Consider the following 27,851-nt stretch of genomic DNA (forward strand, 5'->3'; position numbering starts at 1 on the left):
TGCTAAAGTATTCTCCATCAACTTTTATCCACAATTCTTCCCACTCCAAGTCTCTGAATATACCTCCTGTAAACACGCTGTGACTAGCATTGGAGAGATCGTATCTCCCCGTCTGACGCCTTTCTTTTTTGGGATTTTGTTGCTTTCTTTATGGAGGACTACGGTGGCTGTGGAGCCGTTATAAATATCTTTCAGTATTTTTTACATATGGCCCATCTACACCCTGATTTCGTAATGCATCCATGACTGCTGAGGTTTTGACTGAATCAAACGCTTTTTCGTAAAAAATTAAGCTATATATAAGGGTTGGTTATATTCCGCACATTTCTCTATCTCCTGATTGATAGTGTGAATATGGTCTACTGCTGAGTAGCCCTTACGGAATCCTGCCTGGTCCTTTGGTTGACAGAAGTCTAAGGTGTTCCTGATTCTATTTGCGATTTGTAAATACTTTGTAGGCAACGGACAGTAAGCTGATAGGTCTATAATTTTTCAAGTCTTTGGTGCCCCCTTTCTTATGGATTAGGATTATGTTAGCTTTCTTCCAAGATTCCGGCACGCTCGAGGTTATGAGGCATTGTGTATATAGGGTGGCCAGTCTTCCTAGAACAATGTTCCCACCATCCTTCAACAAATCTGCTGTTACCTGATCCTCCCCACCTGCCTTCCCCCTTTGCATAACTCCCAAGGCGTTCTTTACTTCTTCCGGCGTTACTTGTGGAGTGTAGGAAGTCGCCATTCTTTTCTCTAGTCTAGCTCCGCCCACCTACACGAAACCATTTTTTTATAGCTGAACATTACGCTTCTACCAGTGCCCCGTTAAAAAAAGGGGGGGACGGTACAACTATCATCATCATAATCGGTGTTTTGATTTTTCGATTCAAAGGGGGAATGTGGCCGCAAACATCATCATCATTACACCAGCGTTGGCGCGCGGCATGCTGCGGCTAAAGCAGCTGTGTTCTGTGGTGCGGCCGTGACGTTTAAATTTCGGGAGCTGAAAAGCGCCTTGCGTGGAAACCGTTTTAACTTGGTTTGCTTGATGGTTTAACAAGCACAGCAAGACAGGCTTCTGCATGGATTTGGCTATGGAAGTTGCCATTAAGGGTAAGCTGTTCCCAGTGTCATTGAACACCTGACATTTTTGGTAACCACAAAAACGCTCTTACTCTGCTTTTCTTCCCCCCCCTTCTTTTTTACCGTTCTTTTGTTACTTTTTTTCTTTAGAACATTGAATCGCGGTGCTATGTATTCTTTGATGTAAGCTTCTTTTTCTTTCTTTTTTCTTGATAATTTCAAGTTTAGGGTGTTTAACGGGTGGTACCAGGCTTGCATGATTACGGGTTACAGCTTTTGGTGTCCCTGTTGCCCTTTTGATGTCTTGAAGGCGCTGCCAAATTATGCCTATACCAAATAATAACACGTTGTTTAATTGTACTTGCGCAAGTTCTCACTTCCCTCGGGGCATGTCAAAATACAGCTAGTTTAAACGAACACCCAGCAACGAAAAAAGCGCCCCGGGACTTGCACAACACCATTCAGAACCTTGCCCAAAAATGTATTCAGCAGAAAAAAAAATCCTCGTGCCACTAACTCCAAGGCTGTACATGTAAATCTACAAAAAACAAATCTTCCTGCGAGGATTTTCGATCTTGTTATTCTGTGTTTGTACATTGTACTGACTAATTTTCTCTGATGCTCTTTCTTACCTTCTGTTGTAGCTGTCACGCTCGGCTGGAACCCTGAGGACTTCGACAGCTCTGGTAATCAAACAGTGTTTGACGAGCTAAAGAAGTTAGCACCTCACTTTCTCACATCCAACACCTACGAGAAGTTGAAGGAGGTATGTCGCTGTGTGGGTGGGCTGCTTAATCTCCTTTATTCAGCTCACACATATAATAAATATTTGTTATGGTGCTCTGCGACCTCAGATGCCTTTGTGTCATAACATGTAATATAATCGATCAATTTAAGGGAAGACCATAGGTAGGTGAAATGTGAGATTCTCTTGGCATTCAGCAGCATTGATCTGCAGGTTCACAGCATGGTGCTCGGAGCACATAACAAAGAGCACCGTAACTGCAAGGATGTAAAATTATATTGCTTGTGACTTCGTACTGTTTGCTTAGTATTCATGCATTAAGCCAAGTAATACACCGAGTTGTGTGCCAGGCGAGTGCACAGGCATCAGAAGTACTAGCGCAAGGGCAACAGCAGTTACTTGAGATTGTCTTGGCATTCAGCAGCATTGATCTGCAGGTTCACAGCATGGTGCTCGGAGCACATAACAAAGAGCACCGTAACTGCAAGGATGTAAATTATATTGCTTGCGACTTCGTACTGTTTGCTTAGTATTCATGCATTAAGCCAAGTAATACACCGAGTTGTGTGCCAGGCGAGTGCACAGGCATCGGAAGTACTAGCGCAAGGGCAACAGCAGTTACTTGCTTGCCTGTAATGCCTGTATAGACAGTTGTCACCACAGGCATAGGGGCACTTAAGTAGCATGTTATGTAGACCACAGAATCTTGCCTGCTTACGCTTATGGTTGCGGAGGTAACCTCATACAGCGACCGATAATTATCAAAATGGGTGTCACAAGTTTAAGCTTCAGGTGACTTTGAACCTTTTCAAAGGTGCCCCACACTTACCCAGTTTTAATTATTTTACCCATGTTATTTTGTGTTTTAAAGGCTGAAGTTATTGCCACAACTGCAGAAGAACGATATCATCAAGCTTCTTATATGAGGACTGTGTGGAGAGACATTCGACAGTCTTGCCAAAGAAAAAATTATCCACTATTGCTGATCGACAAAAAAGTATGGAAATTAAACCATTTTCTTCTTAGCATAATGTGCATGGTAGTGCTACTTGCCTCTGCATAATGTAATGAGGGCATTAGCTTGAAAGAGTAATTTAATACGTAATAGTGTGAATTATTGAATCTATGCCTATATTCACTAGTGTTAGATATCTAGAGAAGCACATCACACTGATTGCTGCAATCTTGCCTTAAAGCAAGATTGCCAGGACAATGTGACAATATTATTCCAATCCCATTCCTTCTTGTGCTTCGTCAGTGGCCCAAGTGCTGCTTCACTCATATTCCCACATTGTCACTGGGATCAGCTTGGGTGCAGAAATGAGTAGAATCAAGTGAAAGGAATCCTTACATTATGCATATTGTCATCACTTCTCTTTAACATCGGCTTACGTAGAATGGTCCTAGACTTACAGAAAAACCGGGACCTTGGCTGCACCATATATACCGACGACATTACACTCTGGGCCTGCAAAGGATCCTGCGGAAACTGACAGGACACGCTTCAACAGGCCATCAACACCATTGAAAGCTATATGAGGCGAGCAGGCATCAGGTGCGCTCCAGCGAAATCTGAGTACATTCATATTAGACCTAGACATACCCGAGCGACCAGGGCTCCAGATCTGCAGCTCACCTTGGAGGGAGAGCCCATCAAGAGGGCATCCCACGTGCGCGTATTGGGAATGTGCATCAAAGAAACGGGCAGTGTCAGCATAACGCTCTCCAATCTCGGATGCACTGTTCGGAGCGTAACCGGGCTTATTAGCAGAGTTGCACGCAGCCGAGAAGGCATGACCTAAGCAGACACCATGCAACTAATAAACGCCTTCGTCATGAGTCATCTAACGTATGCCCTGCCTTTCCAAACCACGCGACATAACGACATTGAACATGCAGACAAGTTCATAAGAATCGCCTGTAAAGCAGCACTCGGCCTGCCTGAAAGCACAAGCACGATCCGACTACATGAATTGAGAATAATGAACACATTTGAGGAATATGCAGCGGCCACACTAATGGCGCAGTGTGAATGGCTAAACACGACACCTCAGGGACGCTCGGTTTTACAAAGACTTCACTGACACCACAATATTGTAGCGACGAAACAATACTACTGCCATCCGAACTCCGCGAAAGAATCCATGTGGCACTAATCCCCCGTCACATGCATCCAGTCCAACATGCGGCACGGAGACGCGCGCGGGCAGCCATCTTACGAAGGTGGCAAAGCGATCCAGATACTTACTTTACAGATGCGAGTTCTTATCACAGGAATACAGGCACCCACAATAGATTTGCAGCAGTCGTGACTAGCCAAGGACGAACAACTACAGCAGCATCCATACACACGAAATCAGTTGCAACAGCCGAAGCTGTGGCCATAGCGCTGGCCATACGCACCGCAGAAGCTAAGGGCCAATCAGCCTACGTGCTGACAGACTCGCAGAACGCCTGCTGCCTCTTCCTTGGGGGGGCTTTACCAGGCTGTGTCTTCCGCATCCTTGGAACGGAACTCACTATGGATCATTGCTTGACCTGGTGCCCGGCGCACACAAGGATAGCGGGGAACGAACAGGCAGACCGCTTGGCTCGAGGCATGAGAGGCCAAGCCGCGGGCCACACCGCCCAAGAGAACACCTCGACACCCGGTGCGCCAAGAGAAATCCTCGAATTACGACGACTAAGTAGGCGATCCAAAGCCCCTCCTCACTCAGACCTAGACAGGAGGCAAGCATGGGACTGGCGCCACCTCCAAACAAACACTTTCCCACGTTTATACAGGCTACACCAAAATGTACCCAGACAAATACAGCAACAAATGCCCGTGGTGCGAAGAAACACTTACATTGGAACACATAATATTAATGTGCGCGTTATGCCTGCCGGCTGCCACCTCGCCGCTGCTAGACAACACTCTCCATAACGGGTCGTGGGAGGCGCGACTCGCGGAAGTGGAATTGGAAGCCAACTGGCGACCCTTGACCAGGCCCTGCGAGCCGCTGTAAACAGTGGGGCCTTGGAAGAGGGGCTCCACCCACAATAACCAAACAACCTCTACTACAATAAACGTTTCTCTTTCTCTTACATTATGCATACCCAGAGCAGATATATTGTACATACTGTGCATATTGGAAAATTTTGTGCACAATTTTTGCAAAATGCTTTGTATATTGTGGAAGAGTACTGTGGTATGCGGACAGAATCTGTAATATCTAGCCTAGCTAACCACATATCTAGCCTAGCTAACCACGAGGGCTGTTATATGTCAACAGGTAGGTTTTTTTTTTCCTTTCTTGCATTTCTAATGCTTGTTTAAACCTGTGGTAGTAAAAAATTTTAGAATAGTTACATATGCTTTGTGAGGTCTTGTGCATTACAAAGTTTTATGGACGTGCCTGGCATTCTTGTCTAAGTGCATTCAGCCATCTGATGATCAAATTTTGTCTTATTGTCTGGGCTGCTTACCCAAATATTATGTTCTTTGTTTATGTGCCCCCTTAATATAACAATATAACAGCGTCGGATTGAAGAGTTCGCGGAACAAAAATATTTAGGCTGATGTTATATTTGTCTCCAGAGTGTCTCAGACTCGCCAGAAATCAGACCCGGTTGCCACTTTTGTTATTTGGACTTGCCAAAATCAGACATTGTTAAACTTGCTCAGACTTGCGAAAATCATAGTTGACAAGACTCACTCACACTCACTCAAACTCACAGAATGACAGGCTCACTCTTAGACTAATGGATTCACCGGCTCACTCGTACTATTTTGATTCAGATTTGGTGGCTTGTAACTTGTCTGGGCTCGGATTCACCAGAAGGGTACTTGCTCAAATAAAAAGCCAGATCTATACATAACCACGTCATAATTGCTGAGGTGCATTGGTTAGCTGCAAGTGCAACATATCTGTTGTGTGTGTGTTGGGAACTCTGGAGGCAGGGAATGCATATGTTAAGTACTGTGAAAAACGTATAGTATTGTTTCAATAGTATCTTTTAATTGGCGTGTTGAACTGTATTTATGCACTGAAATTCTTGCACAGCTTACTGTGTAAACTGCCACAAGTGTTTGTTTTATTCAGGTTACTCAGGTCTCTGGTTCCAGTGAATCCAGTGGTTCCACTAGTGAATATGTAGCCATATTCACTTTGGATATGGGCTCAGCCTTGCATGCAGTCCCTTGGACAAGAGAAACATTGAAGTCTTATGTAGTTAAAACTTGAATTCACTCAGAGTTGCACCAGCTATGATTCACTGGGTCTCACTCCAACTCAAGCTCATGCCCACTTCAACTAGTCTCGACTCGTCCTGAGTCAGACTCGCGCTACTCTTATATGATTCATTTGGGCCCACTCAGACTCGCAGGGCTCATTCAAGCTCAGACCCATGTTTGAGCGAGTCGATTCGAGGAAATTTTGGATGTGGGTATATATTCCTCTGTGTCTTTCCAATAAAACTCTTGAGTGCCCGTATTGTGCAGTCAGAGCTTTGTCCTTGTCAGAGTTGGAACTTGCCTTTACTGACCTCATTTAGCTAATATGTTAGGCAATGTGTTTTTTTCTTGGCAAGTGTACCAAGAACATCATTTATCACAGTTTTTGTTTGTCATTCTTATTATACTAGCATGCCGAAAATGTGTTAGTCATTGCTCACTGAAAGTGATTTTCTTTATAGTATTTTGGACAAGTTGAGAGGCTGCAGGCCAAAATTTTGCTTTCTCAAGATCCCTTGGGAGGTCTTCTGGGTTCGGAAGATCCTGGACTAGAGTTGGCAAGTAGATTTTATTTACACTTTGAACTTCTGTGCCATTTTGGGTTGTCATTGTTGGGCCTTGTCACATGCTGTGTCATATATGACACCGAACTTCTAACTTGACGAAAGTGAGAGGGAATGAAATGCTACAAATTTATCCTTAATCTGTGTCATATCTATACTCCATTCCATACGTAACAGTCAACACTGTGGAGGCTAGAGAGACTCCTTACAATGCGGGGGGCGGGGGGCTTTGTTTGCACTTGGATATAGTTTCGTGTTTCTTGACCGCAGTTGTGTGCAACAGTTTTTTATATAGGCTTGATATTGAATGAAACAAGTTTTAACCCTTAGAAACAAACACACTGTACTATACTACGGCTGTTAATGCATTGTTTTAGATAATGTTTTTTTTTCCTTGTTATTTTATTTGCAACCTGTCGCGAGGAGCCTCACGTGCATGCTCGCGTGAGCGAATGCTGCTCGAAGCATGGACGGAATGCTCAATGAAGCATAGTCAAAACGCACGGAGTGATAACTTTCCTTGATTGAACTTCTTGTGTAGCTTCCTCAGCGTTGACTGCTACGTATGGAACGGAGCATAGCAGTCTAGCGACATCTAGTATCGTATCCGTAGCAGCTAAAACTAGAAAGAATTCTACTTTCTTTTTCTAAAATGTGTTTGGTAGTAGCTAGGCATGCGAAAAGTTGATGAAACTTAAACTTTAAAGTATTTACAGCTGAAAATATTCCCCCTATGTTACTCTCACTGCATGTGGTTGCTCTTTATCTGTCTGTTGTAATATTTTGAATGCAGAAAACCTTTGACTATGCGAGACACGCATTTATTTTTATCACATATGGTGCAGCATACATTTGTGGGTAACTTTTTTTGGCACAGGAAACAAACCAGTTTTGTTGGTAGAAGGCAAATTTAGTAGTACAGTATAATGTATTTACATGATGTATCATCTTTAGAGCCGCTACTCTGCTGTTTATATATAAAGAAATATGGGCACCAGCAGTTGTGATGGTAAAATGACGTGTGGAACCCACCACATTCTAAAAACTGATAGCAGCAACAGAGAACTGCCATTGAAAATGATTTGTGCTCCAGCTTTTAAAGGCTACGCAAAGTTGGAAAGCCACATAAAAGAACATGTATTAGGAAGTCTAGCTCTGATATCGAAGCCATCTTCCTGGCAGTCAAGGCTGTCATCAATTTTTTTACAACTATGTACTAGCTGAAGCTGTGCAAAATAAGTGCCTTTTGAAGTGGAGCTTTCTTTGCCTCTTTCCCCCACCTCTCGGGTGTTGGCTGCTTGCATAATTGGCTGGTCCGAGGTCTAGTGCAAACCAGTACCGGTTAAAGTGCAAAACGAGGTGGCCTGGGGCAGCAGGTGAATTACATAGATACAGATGTGAGCTCCGACACAAGCACACCTTTGTCATCATATCACCATCATCATTCCTTGGTCATAATTTTGTTGCCTTCATTCCCATCATTTTGATTCCTTTGTTGTTGTGCTACTGCCATCATTCCGTCGTCTTCACTTTATTGTCATTGTTCAGTCATCAATACATGTTTTTGTCATTATGCTGTCATCAATTCATTATCATCCCATCGTCATTTGGCCGGCATAATTTTATCGTCGTCATTTCTATGTTGCCATGCTGTCATCATCCTCTTGCTGTCTTCATTCCATAATCATCAATCCATCTTCATCATTCCATTGTTGCTCTTCCTTCCTCATTATGCCATCAACATCATTCCATCGTCGTTGGTCCATTGTCATCATGCCTTGGTCATTATGCTGTCAACATTCTGTTGTCACCACTCCATTATCATCATGCCTTCGTCATTGTGCTGTCGTTGCCACAGCGTTGTAATCATGCTACCATCTTTCAGTCGACATCATTCTGTTGTCAGCAATCAGTGTCGTCATTCCGCTGTTGTCATGCCATCGTCATCATGCCGTTCTTTTCACATCATATGTTTCCTCTGGTGTGCCACAGGGCAGTGTCCTCAGTCCACTACCTTTCCTGATATATATTAATGACTTACCAAATAACATATCTTCTCATGTGCGGATTTTTGCAGATGATTGTATAATTTACCGAGTAATTGCTAGTACTGATGACCACATAAAAATTCAAAATGATCTTGACCTTATTAGCAGTTAGTGTAGCACCTGGCCAACGTCGCTTAATCCAGGTAAATGTGAAGTAATGTCTTTCACTCGCAAACATTTCCTTTCCAACTTTTCATAGTATATTAATTACAATCCTGTGTCTGTAGTTACTTCTTTCAAATATCTAGGCGTAACCCTGGCATCAAACCTTTCCTGAACTACACATATCAATAACATCTGCGGAACTGCCTCCCAATACTTGGGATATTTACACTGGAACCTCCGTGAGACGCTGACTAATGTCCGCAAGTTAGCCTATCTTACATTTGTTCGCCCTAAACTTGAATTTGTTTCTTCAATATGGTCCCCTCATTACATTTATTTAACCACTATGCTAGAATCTGTTCAGAATAGAGCCGCTCGATTCATCTCACAAAATTACAACTGCAACAAAAGTATAACGCAAATTAAAAACAATTTATCAATTCCTTCTTTGAACATTCGTTGTGATGTAGCACTTTTATTGCTGTTTCACAAGTATGTTCACGGACCAAGGCCATCACCAATAGTTCTGCAAGTTTCTCCAGTCACCTCACGAAAATTGCATAATCATCTTTCTTTAATGCGCATCTATGGTAAAACAGACTCTCTTAACTCATCTGCGCTTCTACGTGTCATCCGCTTGTGGAGCGACCTTCCCGATATCCTGGTAGCTGAAGCTAACAAAGAAAAATTCCGCCACGACATAAGCATTCATTTCTTACCTTAAATAACTTCTTGTGTGCATTGCTTCTTGTATGCCTTCTTTTTTTCTTTTTTGATCTGAGGATTCTAGAGTTATTGTAAACTTGATTCTTCCTTGTATCATTATTAACAAAGTGTTTTGTGTTCTCTATAATTGTATGCTCTTTATACTATGTAAGATTTTTTGAAGCTTCCCTTACCCAAGCCCATTATTCGGGCCTGTAAGGTATTTTGAATAAATAAATAAACAAATGAATATTGTCATTCCTTCATTGTTATGCATGGCATCTGCATATTGGAGCACCACAAGCTTACTATGAGTGAGGCATTTCCCAGTGAAAATAAGTCTACGTTGGCCGTGTCTTTTGTGCTTGGAAATGGTTGCTAAAAAAGAACAGTGTTCCTCGCAGATATCAATGAAAACGTCGCCTAAACCAATTCTCACAGGGCATGGGATCTGCATATATGTATATATTTTTTTTCTACACTTTTTTGTACAAACGTTTCTATTTTTGCAACTGTTATATATTTCACCAGTTTTCTATAATTAAATGTGTGTTTTTGTAGTCACTAAATATAATCATGACTGCTTCATGTGTAATAAATGATATGTGTAAATTTTGACTTGGTCATAACCGTGCATTTTATTTTTTGGAGAACTGGAAGTTTGGGCATTTTGTTCAAGTTTTGTCACACAAAAATAATGATTCATGCAGTATGGGGTGAAAAGACAAGCTGCAACTAAAGTAACTTTCTTACCTTTATTTTTTAGGTTTTCATAGATGAATTACATCATGCAATTTCAAAACATCTCGAGCACCATCAGTCAAGGTTGTTACACTGTTTGGATTATGGTGAGACCTTTTTCACAAATTGAGCTCTTGAAAAAAGAAAGTTGTGCCATCCACATAAAAGTAGAAATAAGCTATAAAGGAAACACATGGTAAGTTCCTTAGAAAATATATAAATATAAACACATTTGTGGGCTTATGCTTTCTTTTTATGTTCGTGTCAATTTCCTATATTGAAACTTCTGGTGAACTTCCTAAGGAACCTTTCTTGTTTAATCAAATATAGCTCAGTGTGATCTGATTTAAACATCTTGTGATACTCTCAAACTGCAAATAGTATTTGTTTACATAGCAGTGAAGCCTGGATATTTGTTTTTCATGGAAGAATGTTAGAAAAAATAGTCCACTTCTTTCATTTTTGTTGGATGCAGACATACGAGTGATGAGTGAATGAGGTAGTCAGGATGTTAAAGGCTTATTTTATGTCAACCAGGAACCTACACATCATATTCCTCTTTTTATTCTTTCAAGCTGTCACGAATGCAGGTGTGGGAATTGCAGTCCAGTCCGTGTGTGCACATGTTGATGGCATCAGAAGGTCAATTTTCATGCTGAGTCTCCAGCGTGTAGAGTGCCTTCGTAAATTTGAGAAGGTTTGTGCCTTTTATTTTTTTCTCATATTTTAGTGCTGCAGAATCAGTGGTGTTGGCATAAACATTTCACCCAGTTTGTGACTGCTGTTGTAAAAATAACACAGATTGTGCGATGTACTGCTGCAGTATGCTGAAAATGTTAAGGTAAAATTTTTAGTTTGCTTGCCTGTAGTATTGGAAAGTGGACTGCCTGCTTGTTTCTTTCCTTGTTTTAATAGCATGAAAATTTTCACTATTGTTTTTTGCTGCTGCTAGAAAATAGCAGTGCACACAAAAGTGCATGCCTGAGCCCATTGATAAATTAGTTGCAGAACCTTCATTTTCACCAGCCCTTGTCCGTTTATGGTTGTAAAGGTGCTGTGTAAAAAATCCAAATTAATGTACTTAATGCACATGTTCATAAACATTACCACTTGCAGAATTGTAGAAAAAAAAAGGAAAGGAATGTATTGTGGTCATGTGTCGGTCTTTTATTAATAATTGTGTTAAGATGGCAACCACAGGCTGTTTGTATAAGAGCTGCACCCACTTTACTATAGACCCTTTCACTGTTTATAAACATAAGCCCCGGACGGTTTCCGGTTTTGTTCATTGACTTAGCCTGCTAAATTTAGCGAGCAAGAAAGGCATTGGCTGCAATATTGACTAGCAAGAGTGCGTTAAAATCTAAGTCGCAGATTTTCAACACTTTCCCTCTGTACATAAGAACAATTTTACAAGTGAATGTTGCCCTAAGTTACACGAAATTTATGTATTTGTCTTGAGGCTAACGTGGATGTCTTTTATCTGACAACTTAAAAATAGACTTTCTGCCAGTAAAATAACTTAAAAACGCGCTTTGTGTTTTGGTGCATTAGGCTGATAAGGCCCGTGACCGGAAGTTTCTTGGGGGCGAGCTCTCGCTGCAGCTATCGCGCGAGTGAAACTATCTATACACAGAAGCAGTACCAATGCTGTAGGAAAATTGCTAAATTATCATTCTTTCTCCCTTATTAAGTGAAAATTTCCGTCTGCAAAAAACTGAATGCTTTGTTCAAAGCATTTATGGTGTTTCTGGTGTTTGGTTAACAGTAAAGCTTCTTGGCCTTGCTTACAGCATGGCATCTGGTAATATTAATAAACGGATGTACAACTGAAGGCAGTGGATGCCTTGTGAAGCCATTAGAAGGCCCATAATTGTATTTGTTCCTTTGCCATGTGAAATGGAATAATTTACTTTCGGAGAAAATGTGCTTATGTTGAAGCATGCAGACCTTGGGCCTATTATCAGGAACATGTGAGTGCATTATTATTAATCATTGAGAGGCTCTAATGCAGCTTTCTTGTCACCTATTCAGTGGACCATTTGCCTCAGTATACTAGTTAGTGACCCCGGAGGTAAGGATACAATGACTAATACTGCTTACATCAATGCACTGGTGTATTGTTAATTGTTTGTGATCAGTACAGAAATTTTTGATGTTCTTCTTGCAAAATAAATGCGGCACAACTAAATAAATTATTTTCAGTAGTGGCATCCTTCATTATATTCACATGCAATGGAATTTGTACAACCCTGGTATCAGTTATACTTGCATAAGCTGCCCTTTCAGGTGTTAAAAGCATTCAATACAAGAAGTTTGTCATTGCCTGAGCTGGATGAAGCAGAGCAATTATTTTTCTTCAAGCTGGAGATGGCTATCGACATGTACATCAACTTTGCGTAAGTAATGTGCGGGAATATAATTTCAGCAGGTTAGTAAAGTTAACTTTCTGAGCCATAAATAGACTGAAAATGTCCAGGTATCATTGAACTTTAGATATCTTTCCTCACAGTTTATGACCTAGCCTCTTGCAACTGTTGATACAATGTGGGAAATATTTTTACCCACGGTGTAAACTATTACATCAGATAAATAGTTGTAGCATGCTTTATAAATAGGAGACTAGTTTGAGGCTCTTCTGGTCATAAAAGAGTAACTGATTGCTGCGGTCCTTCATGTTGATTATGAAGTGTTTGCTGAATGACAAGTCATAGGCATGCCTCCTGTAGCATGTGGATTACTGCACTTCATTTTTCGCTGTACATTCATGTGACACACTTCTCACGTAAACGTTGTGCAAATAATAATATAGCAACTGTGTACCAGTGTGTTTTCTGCAGATATTCAGTGCACACAGTTGCATGTACACATGCCACATACGCAGTATTGCATGCACCCTGTGAAAGTAATTAGCTAAGGCATTTTGCAGGTTTGCTGTTTATGTTAGCCACATTGCAGTGGAACTAAACCACAATGACGCTTAAGTGCAGCGGTTTCGAGGCACTTTGAACAACCTCAACTATTTAGATGGAGGCCTACACCACAGTGTTCTTAAAGGACCCTTCACCAGGTCTGGCCATTTTGAGCTGACAAGTGCAGTGCATACAGTGCACGCCAATTATCGTGTATGCTAAGTATTACATCCCTACGCGCCACAAAAAGAGCCTAAATTTCAAACCAGATGCCGTTTGCCCTTCTCGCAGGCACAAGTGCACCTACATATATGGAAGTGCTGCGACGTAACTTGCAGTGACACGTGACCTCTAGAAATATTCAAGACAAGATCAGTTATTTGTTTAATCTGTTGCTTCAATAGATGAATTAAAGTTTAGAGAAGTAATAAAATCTACAAACAGAATGTCGGCATGTCTATTTTACTTCATACTGTAGCAAGAGAGATGTACTTCCATTTCATCTGCTTGTTGCCACGTTATGCAGTCGCGTGCACAGAGAACAAAACATGTCATTTTATACTGTGTTCCAGCACCGCGATCATGCTCTTTCATTCTCTCACATCTGCCTCAGTGCGTGTGATTGTGGCACTGACTTGTACTGCTAGTCAGGTGTTCTAGTGCAAAGTGCACAAAATTGTCTGCTGCGCGAAACGAGATAAACACAACAGCTCGCGCGTGAGACCATCACTGGAAGTGCGCTCCTCAGCAAAAACGTGAGTGAGAGAAAAAAAAAAGAAGGCGGTGCCCATCCTGCGATCCTCTGGCTCCGGTATGGGAAAACGCAGGGAAGGAATTTCGCATGCGGAGGCTAGACGGGGCAAGTGGAGAGAGTGTCCATGCTGGCGGTAATGCTCGCCTCCTGAAATTATGGGTTCGCGGCACTACAAATATTTTTGTCTCTGCTATTAATGAACTAATTTGAAAAACTATTGAGGTAGAACACTCCTTAGAAGGCACATAACGGCTTGCAACTTATAGCCAAAATTTGCTATGTGTCCTGGTGAGGGGCCCTTTATACAGGTATACCTGTGCGTGTGTGCATTTGTGCATGCGTTTTTGCAGTGCAGTGCCATCTGCACTGCTAAAGCTGCCTCATTCGACAAGATGAGAGGTGGGCAAGGTGAGGGGCATCCTCTACGTTCTCGGAGAAGTGATCTAATCTGGGCTTATATTGTGTGGAATGTCAAGATGCACAGTGCGAGGCAGGAGGAAGCTCGATGTGCACCGGCATTCAGCAACATGGTCATGGTGTAGCCTTTATCTATGGCACTGGTCTAACTGGCATGCACATCAATGGTTTGTGATACTATGCGACCACCAACACAGATAATTGTGATGTCTTCTGGTACCTACTTCAGGGTTGTGCGTAGCACACGTTTCGAATTGTCATATCATAAGAAGCCAACAAACACTGACACCAAGGACCACATAGGGGAAATTACTTGTGCTTAATAAATGAAATAAAGAAACGATAAATTAATGGAAATTAAAGTGGATGAAAAAACAACTTGCCGCAGGTGGGAACCGAACCCACAACCTTCGCATTTCGCGTGCGGTGCTCTACCCATTGAGCTACCGCGGCGCCATTTCCCCATCCACTTTCCTGGGGTAGTTATGTGCCCTAGTAGAACCCTGGGAGTGTTAGCCAGCGCCACCACTCACAGACCTTGGCGGCGGACATGGAACGTCCTTTGCGTCCAAATGTCCGAAATGCGTCCGAACGTCCAAAATGCGAAGGTTGTGGGTTCGGTTCCCACCTGCGGCAAGTTGTTTTTTCATCCACTTTAATTTCCATTAATTTATCGTTTCTTTATTTCATTTATTAAGCACAAGTCATTTCCCCTATGTTGTCCTTGGTGTCAGTATTTGTTGGCTTCTTATGATATGACTAATAAAAATCGGGCCCCTCTGCTAACCCCCTTTCTTCACGTTTCGAACTGGTCACATTAAAATTAAATCATTCGCTATTTGCTTACATACTCAAAAATTTGAGGCTTTCATGCTGCTACTACAGAATCAACAACAACATAATAAAGCAAAAAGAGTGAAGCACAAGAATTTTATGTTAGTCAACCTTGAAAAGTACATTATACCAATATGGCTAGACTTGATGTTTTGATTTTGGGGCCATTTATAACTCGTAGATCCCACTGAAATCTAGTTGAACATACATCCTACCACAACAATATTAAAAGTCAGCTATTAATTGCCAGCAACGGCTGGCTGGCCTGTTCTTTTTCATGAAGTAGTGTACAATGTGGTGCACTATTAAATGGAACCCCAGCTTGTGTTTGACTATTTAGTAAAGCTGAAATATGGTATGAAGGCCTGCAGGTTATATTTTTTTACATGGATGTCTGCCTACTGCATCAGCAAATTTGCTTAAGATAAATTCAAGGAAATGTTTATACTGGATGTATTGCCGCTTTGGTGTCCCCTTGAAGAGTTGACTGTATGGTGTGTAGGTGTGAGAACATGACATTGTGCACTTATTGGTCTGAAAATGATTCTTCAAGAACAGTGCACATAGTAACCATGCATTTCATCTATTTACAACTAAAGTTTTCTATTACATTTTTAGAGAACTGCTAGAACTGGAATATTATTCCACATATGGAGATAGCCATAAAACAGGCAGGGGCATGCAGGTGGTCATCCCTAATATGCAGTGAGTACCTTTGAAGATATCTTTGGTGATGAACTTTATAGCAGTACTACACAACATGTCGCAGCAGGTTTGCTGTTTGTGGTAACCACATTTCAGTGAGACTAAACCACAATTACACTTAAGTGCTGAGTATTCAGGGCACCTTGAACAATCTCAACTAGTTCTATGGCTTGAAAGATGTGCAGTACGTTACTGAAGTTTCAACATGAAAGGGGTCACATCCACTTATGTAATGTTTGTACCATGCCTTAAAGGTCCCCTTAACCACCCCTTTTTTTTTTACTCGTTTCAAATAAACGCATATCATCTACAGGATGTCGTGACTATCATTTTTGGCAAATGCGGCAGTGCCATGGGGACACCAGAAATGAAAAAAACAACCTCGTGCTCCTCTCCTCGCCTTTCCGGTGCCTACTTCTCACATTATTATGTCAATAGGGTGGTGCTCCAGGCGGCGTCACAAGGATAAATGCTGTCGATTGGTTGGTTGACGAGGGGCAACAGTGCCAACATGATGAGAGCCGACTGTGTGCTCGAGAAGGGAGGGGGCTCACCCACTGTGAAGCTTCCATTCAGTCAGGGTCAAGCGGAGGGCAATGAGATGTGGACGAAAGAGGATCCTTTGTTATGTTGTGTTGATGTGACCCGTTGATGTAAGTAGGTGAGAGAGTGCCAGTGGAAAGGTAGCGAAGGGGAGCGAGAAACAGCTGCAGCCACATAGTCAATCATCAAATGGCTGTAACTTTGCTATCACTGCACCATGTCAAAAATTATTTCAGCGATATATTTATTGTAAACTAGGACACAGCTGGCCACTATGTAACAAATTTTCGAGCGCAGGGTAGTTTGGGGCCCTTTGAGGCAGCCCTGCTTGAATAAAAAAGAAATGCTGTGAACTCCTTACACTATTTCGCCAGCTAGGCAGGCGTGCATGCATGTTTGCCTGCTCATTCACACACATACGTGTACCGGCATTGTAGAATTTCACCTAACTTACTGCTGGAAATTCGTTCATTCACTGTTATTTGGCAGCAATATTTGGGATGTTGATTTATGTCAGTCACTGAATGTGAGTGAGTGATGTTTTGCTCTTGGTGCTTGTAACAATCATTATTAAATTACAAAACTTATTTCATAACCTATATTTACAAGTGCACATTTTTCAAATTATTAAATGTTGTGTTGGCATTGTGGTGTAAGTTTTATAGTGACATTCATTCAATGTGAATATATAAGTAAATTGCCGAGTGCACCAGGTATTTGAGGACATAATGAAAACTTCAAGAATGGCAGCAATATTTCTGTCATTGTTGTTTTCTGATGCTGTTGAATAAAACCATCTTCACACTCACTTACTGAATTCAACCTCATAGCAGCTACGTGTTCAGATCTCATATTGTGTGTCAGTTTTGAGCAGTGCTTCCGCAATTGTAGTGTTTAGTGAGTTTCTAATATTGTGTGACTACTTATTAGTCTTCCTCTCAGTGATGCTACACATATGTATCAGCATAGCAGGTTTATGTTGGGTACTCGGGATGCTACATTGAGGGTGATGTGGCTGCAGATGTTCACAGCCTCTTGGGTCATGGGCCCTGTGCCCATGACCCAAGGCCCTGCGGGAGCTAGCAAATCCATTGTTTAGGAGTAGTGAGTAATGACATCATGCACAAAAAGTTTTGCTGTTGACTCTGCCTCTTGAAAATCCCTGGCAAAGGCCCCTTTGGTGTTCTCACCCATTATGACCTCCAACTTCTGGAGAAACTCGACTGCCATTCTGAATGGTGTCTGACCACTGGTAGCGCTTACTCTCTGTCTCGGATGATAATTGGTCGTAAACTGTTCTCCCCCAAAAAGAGAGGATTTGGCGACATTCAAGAAGGTCGGGATCTCCCAAGTTGCTACAATCTGCATATAAGGCGACTAGGACAGCATTTGACTTCATCTGCGTCGGACTGGAAGTTGGTACTTTGGAATAAGTGTGCCAGATGGGTTGGTGAAAACAAGGTTAAGCGTATAGACAGATGGAATGAGAATGTTGATGGGTGTGGCAATAGTACCTTGTGTTTGTATACCTCTGCTGAAAACACTTCTACAAGCTCATAAGTATTGTAGCGCTGCTTTATGGTATCGCCTTTGATTAATATGCATTCTATGTATAACTATCATGTGTGCCACAGGCCAATTAGCAGATGTGCCTCTGATACAGAAAATGTTTTTTTGGAATACAAACAAGACAGAGGTTCACAGGTAAGATGGATGCCCGATGCTGGAGCCAGCATTTCAACAAGGGCTCTGTCAGGGCAACAGCTGGTTATCTTGGCAGCACTTGTACCGTGTGTCCCAGCTAATGCTAGCCAAGCAAGAGCGTCTGTCCTGTTCACTCCGTTTCTTCCCACCCGTATTTTCGCTCAACGACTCTACATGGTACACCAACTGGCCCTACAGTCTACGCTTCTAGCCAAGCTAATCAACGAAAGTAAACATATGGAAAACATCTCGCTTACCCTAAAGAGGCCATTCGAGAGTGCGCAATATGGCGCTTTAAAAACACTGTGCATGATACAATTATAAGACCTACAATGTTCAGCGGTCACAGGTCTGATGACCAAACACCATAGGTTCTAAAATCGTATTTTGCACCATGTTTTTTTATTCTCTTTTCTCCGTTGAACAGCTTGGCTAACGTTAGCTGGGACACCCTATATTTAATACTCTTCCTTAAGAATAAGCAGCTGCGTAAAGTGAGAAAAGTCGAAATGTTCGAAAGGAAGGGGGAGAGAGGGGTTGTGACGCTGGTTCTTTCAAGAAGTAGAGTTGACATAAATAGAAAATATACCTTCGCATGTAAAGGCATTGCCAATCCATAGTGTGTATTTCAATTCCCAATTGACAATGGCTACTTACACGTGAATGTTCTTTTTGATTTATATCATCCCGACTACTTGGAAAAAAACCTGCAGCACTGCACCTCCCCCCTCCCCCTGTCTTTTTTTACATTTTGACATCTCTCACCTTACTCTGCAGATCCACTTATTCTCCTCCTCCCCTTTGGGGTGGGAGAGATGTACAAAAATTCTGCCAAGGAAAGGAGTTGTGCCCTGACAATGACAAGTCCCCTTGTAGAAACGTTGGCTCCAGTCTGAGGCATCACATTTTTCACCAGTGTAGATCACCGTTTTGGAATAGGTGCTTAGACCTAATTTGAACGCCCTACATGTAAATGTGATAATCTGGAGCTTATTCAGCTGAGTATTGTACAAGACTGCACCCTGCCTTCTAGCATATTGTGACGTTGAATGCTAACAGTGTCTCATTATTTTGCAGAAATGAATTTTTACATCAATTTCTGGAGGCTCGAAAAATACTGAAGGAAAAAGAGGCATTACTTGAACAATTTGAGAAGATCTGGTCTCCGAGGGTTGAGTCAATGATCAAAGAGTACCACACGAAAGTTCAGGAACTCCGTACCCTGAGTCTGGCACATAATGTAAAATAAAGGTGATTTTTTTATTGCTAATAATGTTATTTCGCATTTATAGATGGAAAATGTAGATATTTTTTGTAGTTTTTATAATAAATACCACTGGAATAACATTCTGAATCAGTCATCGTTTGAGTAAAATAAGACACTTTATAGATAGGATACAACCTTTTATTACTAAATGGGTATCTTTTGTTTCTGTAAGTGTCATCTTTGTGATTACTTGATGTGCTGTTACTACTTAATGCCCTTTAAAATTCTATACGCTCATTCATTTCTAAAGGGACCCTGAAATGGTTTTGCACAGATGTATTGAGTCGTTAGGGTTGGCCCTTCTGATCATTAAGTGATGCATTTAAGTGCTCTGTGTAAAGACTGTAGTTACAAGGTTTTAAAAATGTGCATCGCTACCAATTGCACGGCAATGAAGACACAGTAGCCGCTGTGAGGGGTGTAGGCACACTAACCACACAGGTCATGCTCTGCTTTTTATTGTACATCGTGCACCCCCTGGTGGTCAGTTACCACACTTCCTCCCCCCTTAACAGCTTAACAGCATATAAGCAATTACAGTTCACGGAGAAAACCGAAGCACTGGACTGCATTCACTAGTGCTTTGACGAAGCCGACTTGTGGAAGAAGGCAGGGAGCAATCGGCGCGCGTTGATGATATGGTGTTACTGGCCTCCAGTTGATAGGGCTCGCCTGATAGTAGTAGCTGACCCTCCGAGCTTGTCGCTCCTTCGGGTAAACCACTGTCAGTTGTACCTCCGGTCTCCGAGGATAAAGTCAAATGTGGTTCCGAACGTGCGGTAGAAGGGCTGGAGCACTGACGGTTGTGCTGGTTGGGCATCGACTGTGGCCTTACATGGTCGAGATGCCGGGTCCATTGTCGCCCATCATCCAGTTGTAGCTCCACCTGTGAATTGTGTTGCCTGGCGACTACAGCGGGAATCCAGCTCGGACCTGGCCGAAAATTCCTGCTGAATACTCTGTCTCCTGGTTGTGCTGGCACCCTCAGTTTCATTCTTTGATCGTACTCCATCTTCTAAGCGAGTTGTTTCTGGAGGACTGTTTTCCTTAGGTCTGGCCGCAGCAGATCCAATGCAGTCCTGAGCCTTCATCCCATCAACAGTTCAGATGGGCAACACCCGGTGACCTCGTGGGGTGTCAACCTGCGTGATAACGGTATTCGTGCAATTTGTGCACGAAGGTCCCCTGGGCCAACTTTCTGTAATTTTACTTTCATAGTTTGAACGGCTCTCTCCGCCGCATTGTTCGAAGCAGGGTGATAGGGCAGTACTAGCATCCTCCTCACGCCGCTCTTCTTCAAGAATGTCTCGTATGCTTCACTCACGAATGCGGGTTCATTGTCCGATACCACCATGTCTGGGAGGCCCTGATTCGCAAACATGACCCGCATGCACGCAATTGTACATTCCGCTGAAGGTGATGAAACGGGAAAACCTTCAATCCATTTGGAGAATGCATCAATTGCAATAAAAAAAAATAGGAATTCCGGTAAGGTCCTGCATAGTCCACGTGAATCCTAGACCAGGCCGTTTGGGAACGGCCACGGCATCATAGGCACTGGTCTCAATGGTCTCTGTTGTTGGCAGGCGAAGCACTCTTGAACCGTGGTTACGATGCCGCTGTCTAACGATGGTCGCCACACATGTCTTTGGGCGATGCCTTTCATTTTTGTGACCCCAGGGTGGCTCTCATGTAGTAACTTGAGGACTTCCCCTCTGAGGCTGGAGGGTACCACAACACGGTTTCCCCAGAGCACACAGTTCTGATGCACACTCAACTCATTGAACCGGGACATGTATGGCCCCCCCTCTGATGTCGATTCTTGAACATGACCAGACCATAAATCTTGTAGCACTCTTAACACTGGATCTCTTGCAGTGGCTTCGGCAACCACCTTTGATGAAAGGACACGGGGATAGACACCTTCAAGCATGAATACCTCCGCAGGTGTCCCTGGAGAGCAATCAGTTGTTGGCAAGGGGAGTCTACTCAACCCATCTGCACGGGCTATCGGGCCTCCAGGCCTATAGCTCAAACTGTAGCTGTACCCTGCCAGCAGCAACGCCCAGTGAAGAAGCCTTGGCGAGCATGTTTCCAGAGTAGGCCTTCCAGCACCTAACAGGCCCAACAAGAGTTTGTCGGCGGTAGCCGCTTCAAATTTCCGTCCCCAGAGATACTGCCTGAACTTTGCGACACCAAACACAAGACTAAGTGCCTCTTTATCAAGTTGGCTGAAATCCTTTTTAGTGAGTGTGAGGCTTCTTGATGCAAAGGATATCGGTCGCTCTTCTCCAGTAGGCTCTCTCTGTGCCAGGACTGCCCCCAGGCCATGAGGGGAAGCATCAGTGATCAACACCGTGGGTTTTGAGAGGTCATAATAAGCCAAGACACGGGCAGATGAGAGCAGCTCCTTGCTTTTCACAAATGCACATTGCTCAACTGCCGTCCAGTGCCATTTTGTTCCAGTGGTAAGCAAGCCGTTCAATGGCTGCAGTACATCTGACAGGTTGGGGAGAAACTTTCTATAGAAGTTCACCAAACCCAAATAGCTTTGCAACTCTTTCACATCTCGAAGTTTGGGAGCATTCCCTACTGCTTCAGTCTTGGCGGAATCTGGATGTAGCCCGGTAGCACTTATTATGTGGCCCAAGTACTGGACCTCAGGTAACAAGAACTTGCATTTTGCAAGTTTCAGCTTCAAGCCCACCTCTTGCAATCGCTCTAGTACCTTGCAGACGTTTGCCCAATGTTCATCGTTACTGGCGCCTGTTACCAAGATGTCATCAAAGTAAACTGTGCCATGATCAAGACTTTGCAGGAGGTTTTCCATTTCGCATTGATATATGGCTGGGGCGGAAGCAACCCCGAATGGCAGCCTCGTGTATTGAAACAAGCCCTTTGGGGTATTGATAGTGACGAACTCTTGTGACTGTTCTACCAGCTCGATCTGCTGGTAGGCGTCCTTTAGGTCTAACTATGTGAACCTTACTCCTCCCTGGAGCTTTGCGAACAATTCCTCTATGCAGGCACAGGATACATTTCCACGAGTGCTATGGGATGAACAGTCAGCTTGAAATCGCCGCATATGCGCAGCTGGCCATCTTGTTTTAGCACTGGAACGACAGGTGCTGCCCATCTGGCAGTCTTCACTGGTTGAACCCCGCCTTGGTGGAGCAGTCTCTGCAACCATTCCTCAAACTTGTCTTTAAGCTCCGGTGGATGCCCTTTGCTTTGAAATAATCTGGGTTTGGCGTCTGGCGGCACCAAGATGCGAGCCTTAACCCCACGGAACGTGCCTAAACCATCTGAAAACACCTCTCGAAAATGGTACACAGCTTCTGCAGACGACACAGACAAATAGATTGCGGCTTGCTTATTCCCTATTGGAATTCCTTCATCCAACTTCTACCAAACAATGCTGGGCACTGTCCCTTTATCACAAGCAGAAGTAGCTGTCTCTCCTCCTCCCCAAGCTTTACAGAGCCACAAACTTCCCGATGACTGGTCGCGTGTCTCTGCAAAAACTCCTCAGCTGTATGTCGGATCGTTCGAAGGTGGCCGATGGGAACAGTTGCGTGAACTTTGTTTCACTTATGGTTGAGACACTGGCACCCATATCAAGTTCCATCTCTAGTGGAACGCCTTTAATGATAACCGCATTGCGCATAGGCGCCGGCCCAGCCGCCTGAAGTGCCCGAAGGTTGTATGCTGCCAGTGTTTCGCTCGCTCCGGGTGCCCCAAGCACTTCATCCATGGTGTTCACGCGCCTCGAATCTGTGCGCTGCGCCTGTCTGTTTACGAACTCACTATCACTTTTGCAAGCTCTTGCCAGATGCCCTTGCGGCCCGCATTTGTAGCCAACTGAGTTGACGTGTTGGCACTGGCGCGCTTGATGGGTACCGCCACAGTGGAAACACCCGCGTTTGCGACACGCAGGTTGCACTACATTTGTTGCCCCCATGGCAGTTTCGACTGTCAATTGGACTGACTCCGATTATGGCGTGGGGTGAGCGCTTAGCATATGGGAATCCTTGCGAGCAGCTTCGATGGCCCTTACCGTACTCATTGTGGTTTCCAGGTTTAACTCGGCTGTTTCCAGTAATTCCGTTTGCATTGGCACGTCATCAATGCCAATGACGATTTGCAGTCGTCGGCCAGTCGCCTTAACAACGCGAAGTACTTGCTCACCGCCTCTCCGTCCCGCCTGTGTCGTGAGAAGAACTTGAAACTTCTGACACCTTTGGCGCGAAGTGATTGTTGAGAGCCTCAAAAATTGCTGCTAAGTTCGCCGTGGCAGGTTTCTCAGCGGCCAATAGGCTTTGCAGTAAGGAGTACGTTGCGGCCCCGCAACATGTTAGAAATACGGCCGTCTTACCGTCTGGCACGTCGTTTACCGTCGAGAATAGTTCCACCCGCTCTTGGTACTCGGTCCAGTCTGCAGTGTCCGCGTTGAACTCTTCTATCTTTCCAATGACCGGCATGCTTGTTCTTGCGTCACTGGTGTCGTTTACTTGAAGCATTTTCCCTCGTCGCCAGTTGTGGTGACCGGACCCACATCCATAGCGCACGGCAATGAAGACACAGTAGCCGCTGTGAGGGGCGTAGGCACACTGACTGCACAGGTCATGTGCTCTGCTTTTTATTGCACAACGTGCACCCCCTGGTGGTCTGTTACCATATGCCACTCCACCGAGTTTTCAGCTGCTCCTGACCAAGTGATGTGAGGTGACCATATGACACCAGCAAGACAAGCTATCTGAATGGCTACCCAGGGCACGTCATCAATAATTTTTCCAACCTTGTGGGGAACAAATGTTCGTAATAGTTGGGATATTAGTTAATTTGTTTCTATGTGAAAGAAAGTAACAGGAAGAGGATGCACAAGGACAACTTATCACTGCACTCAAGCCTTTCTGACACACAGCAAGTGTCATCTGCTTGTGTTACAACACGCTCCAAGTTGACGCGAGCTGCACAGTCAACTTGGTCCTGATCTGTTTTTTCGTGAGCACCATGCATTCACCTTTGCATTGTGGGCTACAAATGTAGAGATCGGCGACATGTCAAGCTGCGACATCGTGTCCCTCTGCAAGGCAAACATGTGACCGGAGTGGCCGACAGTGCTGGTTGTCGGCATTCGATCAGCACCAGCATCTACACGTTTGTGGCCATCGCTTCACGTCGAGGGGTTACTAGATACTACAATAGTGTTTTGCGTGTCCAGTATTCGGGTAAACGCAAGCGTAAGTGGACTGGGCCTGGGAATCTTTTGAGAGAGAGAGAAACAATTTTATTGATCCATAATCAAATGGAGTGCGTTAGGCGCCTCATGGGGTGGCTTTCTCTTCACGGGTTCCATATGCTTCCAGGGCCGCCTGGCTCCTGTGGATCAGTCAGAGCTGGTCTTCCAGGACGGGGCTGGATAGCAAGATCTCGCATTGCTCTTAAAGGGTAGGGATAGTGAAGGGTTAGTTATGGGTCTAGGTGGGGGGTGGTCTTCGGAGAAAGTGCACTCTCCTATGACATTCCGGAGGGTGCCTAGTGCATTGCAGTGAGGACATGTGTTGTATCTTTCTGTGTATATTCTGTTCTGGTCCAGGGGTGGGAAAGGATCCTGCCTGGATTTGCCTGTATATTGTTTGTTCGGCTCTGGTCAAGGAGTGGTGGGGGTGTGGGAATGTCTTCCTACCATCCCTGTAATACTTGATTATATCTGTGTGACTGGTGATGGGTTGCCATCCTCTTGCCTCCTCCTCGGCGGCTCGGGAGTTCAGTGCTCGGGCCTATTGATGAGCACATTCGTTGTCCTCAACTGAGAAGTGGGCTGGGACCCAAACTAGTTCGATTTTTGTTTAGGAGGCGTAGGATTTTTTTAGATGAGCGGTGGTGCAAATGTGAACGGCCTGCATGGTGCAGCCACCTGGTGGCACAGGGCCCAACCAAACATAGAATATAGCAGTAACCAAGTGTGGTTCTACTTTGCTGCTGGTGTAAATTTTTGGCAGGAGCGTAATCATGAACACAATGTTTTTCTAAATGTTTAAAATTATTTACACTTGGGACACTATAACGTAAAGCTATTCCAAACTTTCCTCTTCCAATTCTGTAATTAGCCCTCAATAACTGGTAAAAAAATTTTCGGGACGCCGCCATTTTGCTAGTCTCTCACGCGACGTCACGAAAACCGCAAAAACTGCCCCATCTGATATGATGTGTGCACATTGATTATGCATGATTAGACCGAATGAAAGAAAAATAATTCAATGCCTTTTTCAGCATAATACTCTGCCATTGATCAAATGTTTTCGGGCTGTGCCCACTGCACCTGTCTGTCAAGCTACATCACAAAACCGCAAGAACTCACCGTGTCAAAGTGACGGGTACGCGTTTAAAGATGCATTAATGTGCCAAGCAAAACTTAATTTTTTCTGAATAGCTGGAGACTGCCCCGTTCCAAAAGGAATAGAATATGGCTGCTCGTCGATTGCTCTGGCACTAGCTACTCGAAGTGACCAGGGAGCATGGATTTATTTGCATGTAATAAAAGATTTTGCGTGGCAGTATAACATTATCGAGACCTTTCGGCACATACACAACATCACTTTGCCAACTTTTGTTTGCTGAGGATCCATTCTAGCGACATTTTTAACCTTCAGTTGCATGCCGCCGCAATTTTCGACCAGCCACCGCAAGCTAAGTAAAGGGAAACGGACCAAACACAGAAGCTGGCACTACCCTCTTCATCCGGTTACCTACTTTCACTGTGCTGGCTCTGCCCCATCGAAACCCTCACCTCTTGCTAGCTAATTCGATAAGAAAACCTACTCAATGTTGGCAATGCTATTCACTTTGAATGGGGTTAGGCTGCTGAGCACGAGGTAGCGGGATCGAATCCCGGCCACAGCGGCCGCATTTTGATGGGGGTGAAACGCGAAAACACCCGTGTACTTAGATTTAGGTGCACGTTAAAGAACCCCAGGTGGTCGAAATTTCCGGAGTCCTCCACTACGAAATCATAATCAGAAAGTGGTTTTGGCACGTAAAACCCCATAATTTAATTTTTTAATTCACTTCGAAAGCAAAAAAGTGACCTATAAACAAGGAGTGCATTTGATTGTGTTTTTCAAACAACGATGTGGGTTATTGCCCGATGCTTGCGTCTTTGGTTACGTAAATTTGACATCAGGAGACCGAAATAAATACAGATTGGAATAGTTATAGGGCCCCTGGTTATTACAGCAATATTAGCTCTTTGTTTGGCTGGTTAAGCTCTACGCCACCAGGTAGCTGGACTGTGCAGACCGATCAGGCCGATCATGTACATATACGCTATAGCTCCTTCATTACAGCAATAGTAGTATGGAGGGGCTTCAGTTTACGCCTGCACCCATCCATCGTAACGCCCGGCTTGTCTGTGGTTACCGGAATACTGAAGCTGGTACCCTACACATGTACAAAATTTGTCCGAACCATTTCACAGACCCTTTAAGCTGGCCTGTCTACAACTAAACAGGATATTGGAATTTTTGTGTGGAACATTGCTGTTAAAGGTGCCCTGAACCATCGCTTGGATGCGTGGAGTTAGCAAGTAGAATTTGCAGATAGCTGCCATTTTTTCGCCATATTTAGAACTACTTGCAGGCTGACAGTTGAAATCATGTGGCAGCTATTGGGCAGTCATTTTTGATCATAAATTGTGTGCACATGCACACCCTTCCACACATTTAGCAATTACTAGGAAACACTGTCTCCACATTTTTGTCACTCTTGGGCACCTTGGTCAGAGGCCCATCTTGAAAGGTCACCATAGGCGCACCATGGAAAGAAAGGAAACAGTTGTCATAGGCAGAGAATTGATCTTTCTACAACCCCGACCGAGGGGATGGAGTGAGGGGGAATCAAAAAAGTAAACTTAGCACTTCTAATGACTCTATTCATATTAGGTTCCTGAAAATTATTTTGGGAATATGTTTTCTTAACGGTGTCACTCTTTATCCATGAGCTGGTAAGATCTTAGAGAAAGTTGTTTTGGGGCCCTTTTAAAGTAAGGCATTTCCTTTTTGCTGAATTGTACAGATGTGTTGAGGCAAACAGAACATAATTTTTTATTTGTCGTAGAAATGCAGCACTTTTTGCAGGCAACTTCGCTGTTTTTGATTCATTGCCGACTTTCATGGACATTGTTCAATGACACTGTATTATGGGCACTGAGCTGCCATTGCCCTTGTGGCAGTGGAGGTAAGAGTAGCTGTTTTAAGGACTGTCTAGGTGTACTTGCAATGTTGTATCTGTTTGCTTTAGGCTGTTGTCCTATCTGTAGTAGCTCCTTGGTAATGATGATCATTTTTTCAGGTCGTCAAGAAGACACTTCTGTTGGTATTGCACCTGTGAGCTTCCCTTTCGAAAAGCGACACTCAAGCCACCTATTCCAGCAGGACATATTTTTTGTACTACATGGAAATATTGAGAAATCCGAAGCTGTAATTTTTGACAAAATAAAGATGTTAAAGTGCGA

The 27,851-nt window shown here is 43.7% G+C and overlaps 1 protein-coding gene across 5 annotated transcripts; it reads left to right on the forward strand.

The window, feature by feature from the left end:
- Positions 1 to 923: 923 nt before the first annotated feature.
- LOC142560015 (uncharacterized) lies at positions 924 to 27,851 on the forward strand. Of its 5 annotated transcripts, none has more exons than XM_075671763.1 (10): positions 924 to 1,107; positions 1,722 to 1,843; positions 2,694 to 2,819; positions 6,500 to 6,595; positions 10,226 to 10,307; positions 10,776 to 10,897; positions 12,490 to 12,599; positions 15,736 to 15,822; positions 19,147 to 19,320; positions 27,689 to 27,851. In XM_075671763.1, exons 1-9 carry the CDS (start codon positions 1,077 to 1,079, stop codon positions 19,316 to 19,318), a joined length of 948 nt encoding a protein of 315 aa, XP_075527878.1. In that variant the 5' UTR covers positions 924 to 1,076; the 3' UTR covers positions 19,319 to 19,320; positions 27,689 to 27,851. The 5 variants fall into 5 exon arrangements, with proteins under 5 accessions (XP_075527878.1, XP_075527903.1, XP_075527886.1 ...); XM_075671788.1 differs by having other exon boundaries at positions 1,722 to 1,763; XM_075671771.1 differs by lacking the exon at positions 19,147 to 19,320.

The sequence above is a fragment of the Dermacentor variabilis genome, chromosome 1 (genome assembly GCF_050947875.1).
Source record: "Dermacentor variabilis isolate Ectoservices chromosome 1, ASM5094787v1, whole genome shotgun sequence".
NCBI lineage: Eukaryota > Metazoa > Arthropoda > Arachnida > Ixodida > Ixodidae > Dermacentor > Dermacentor variabilis.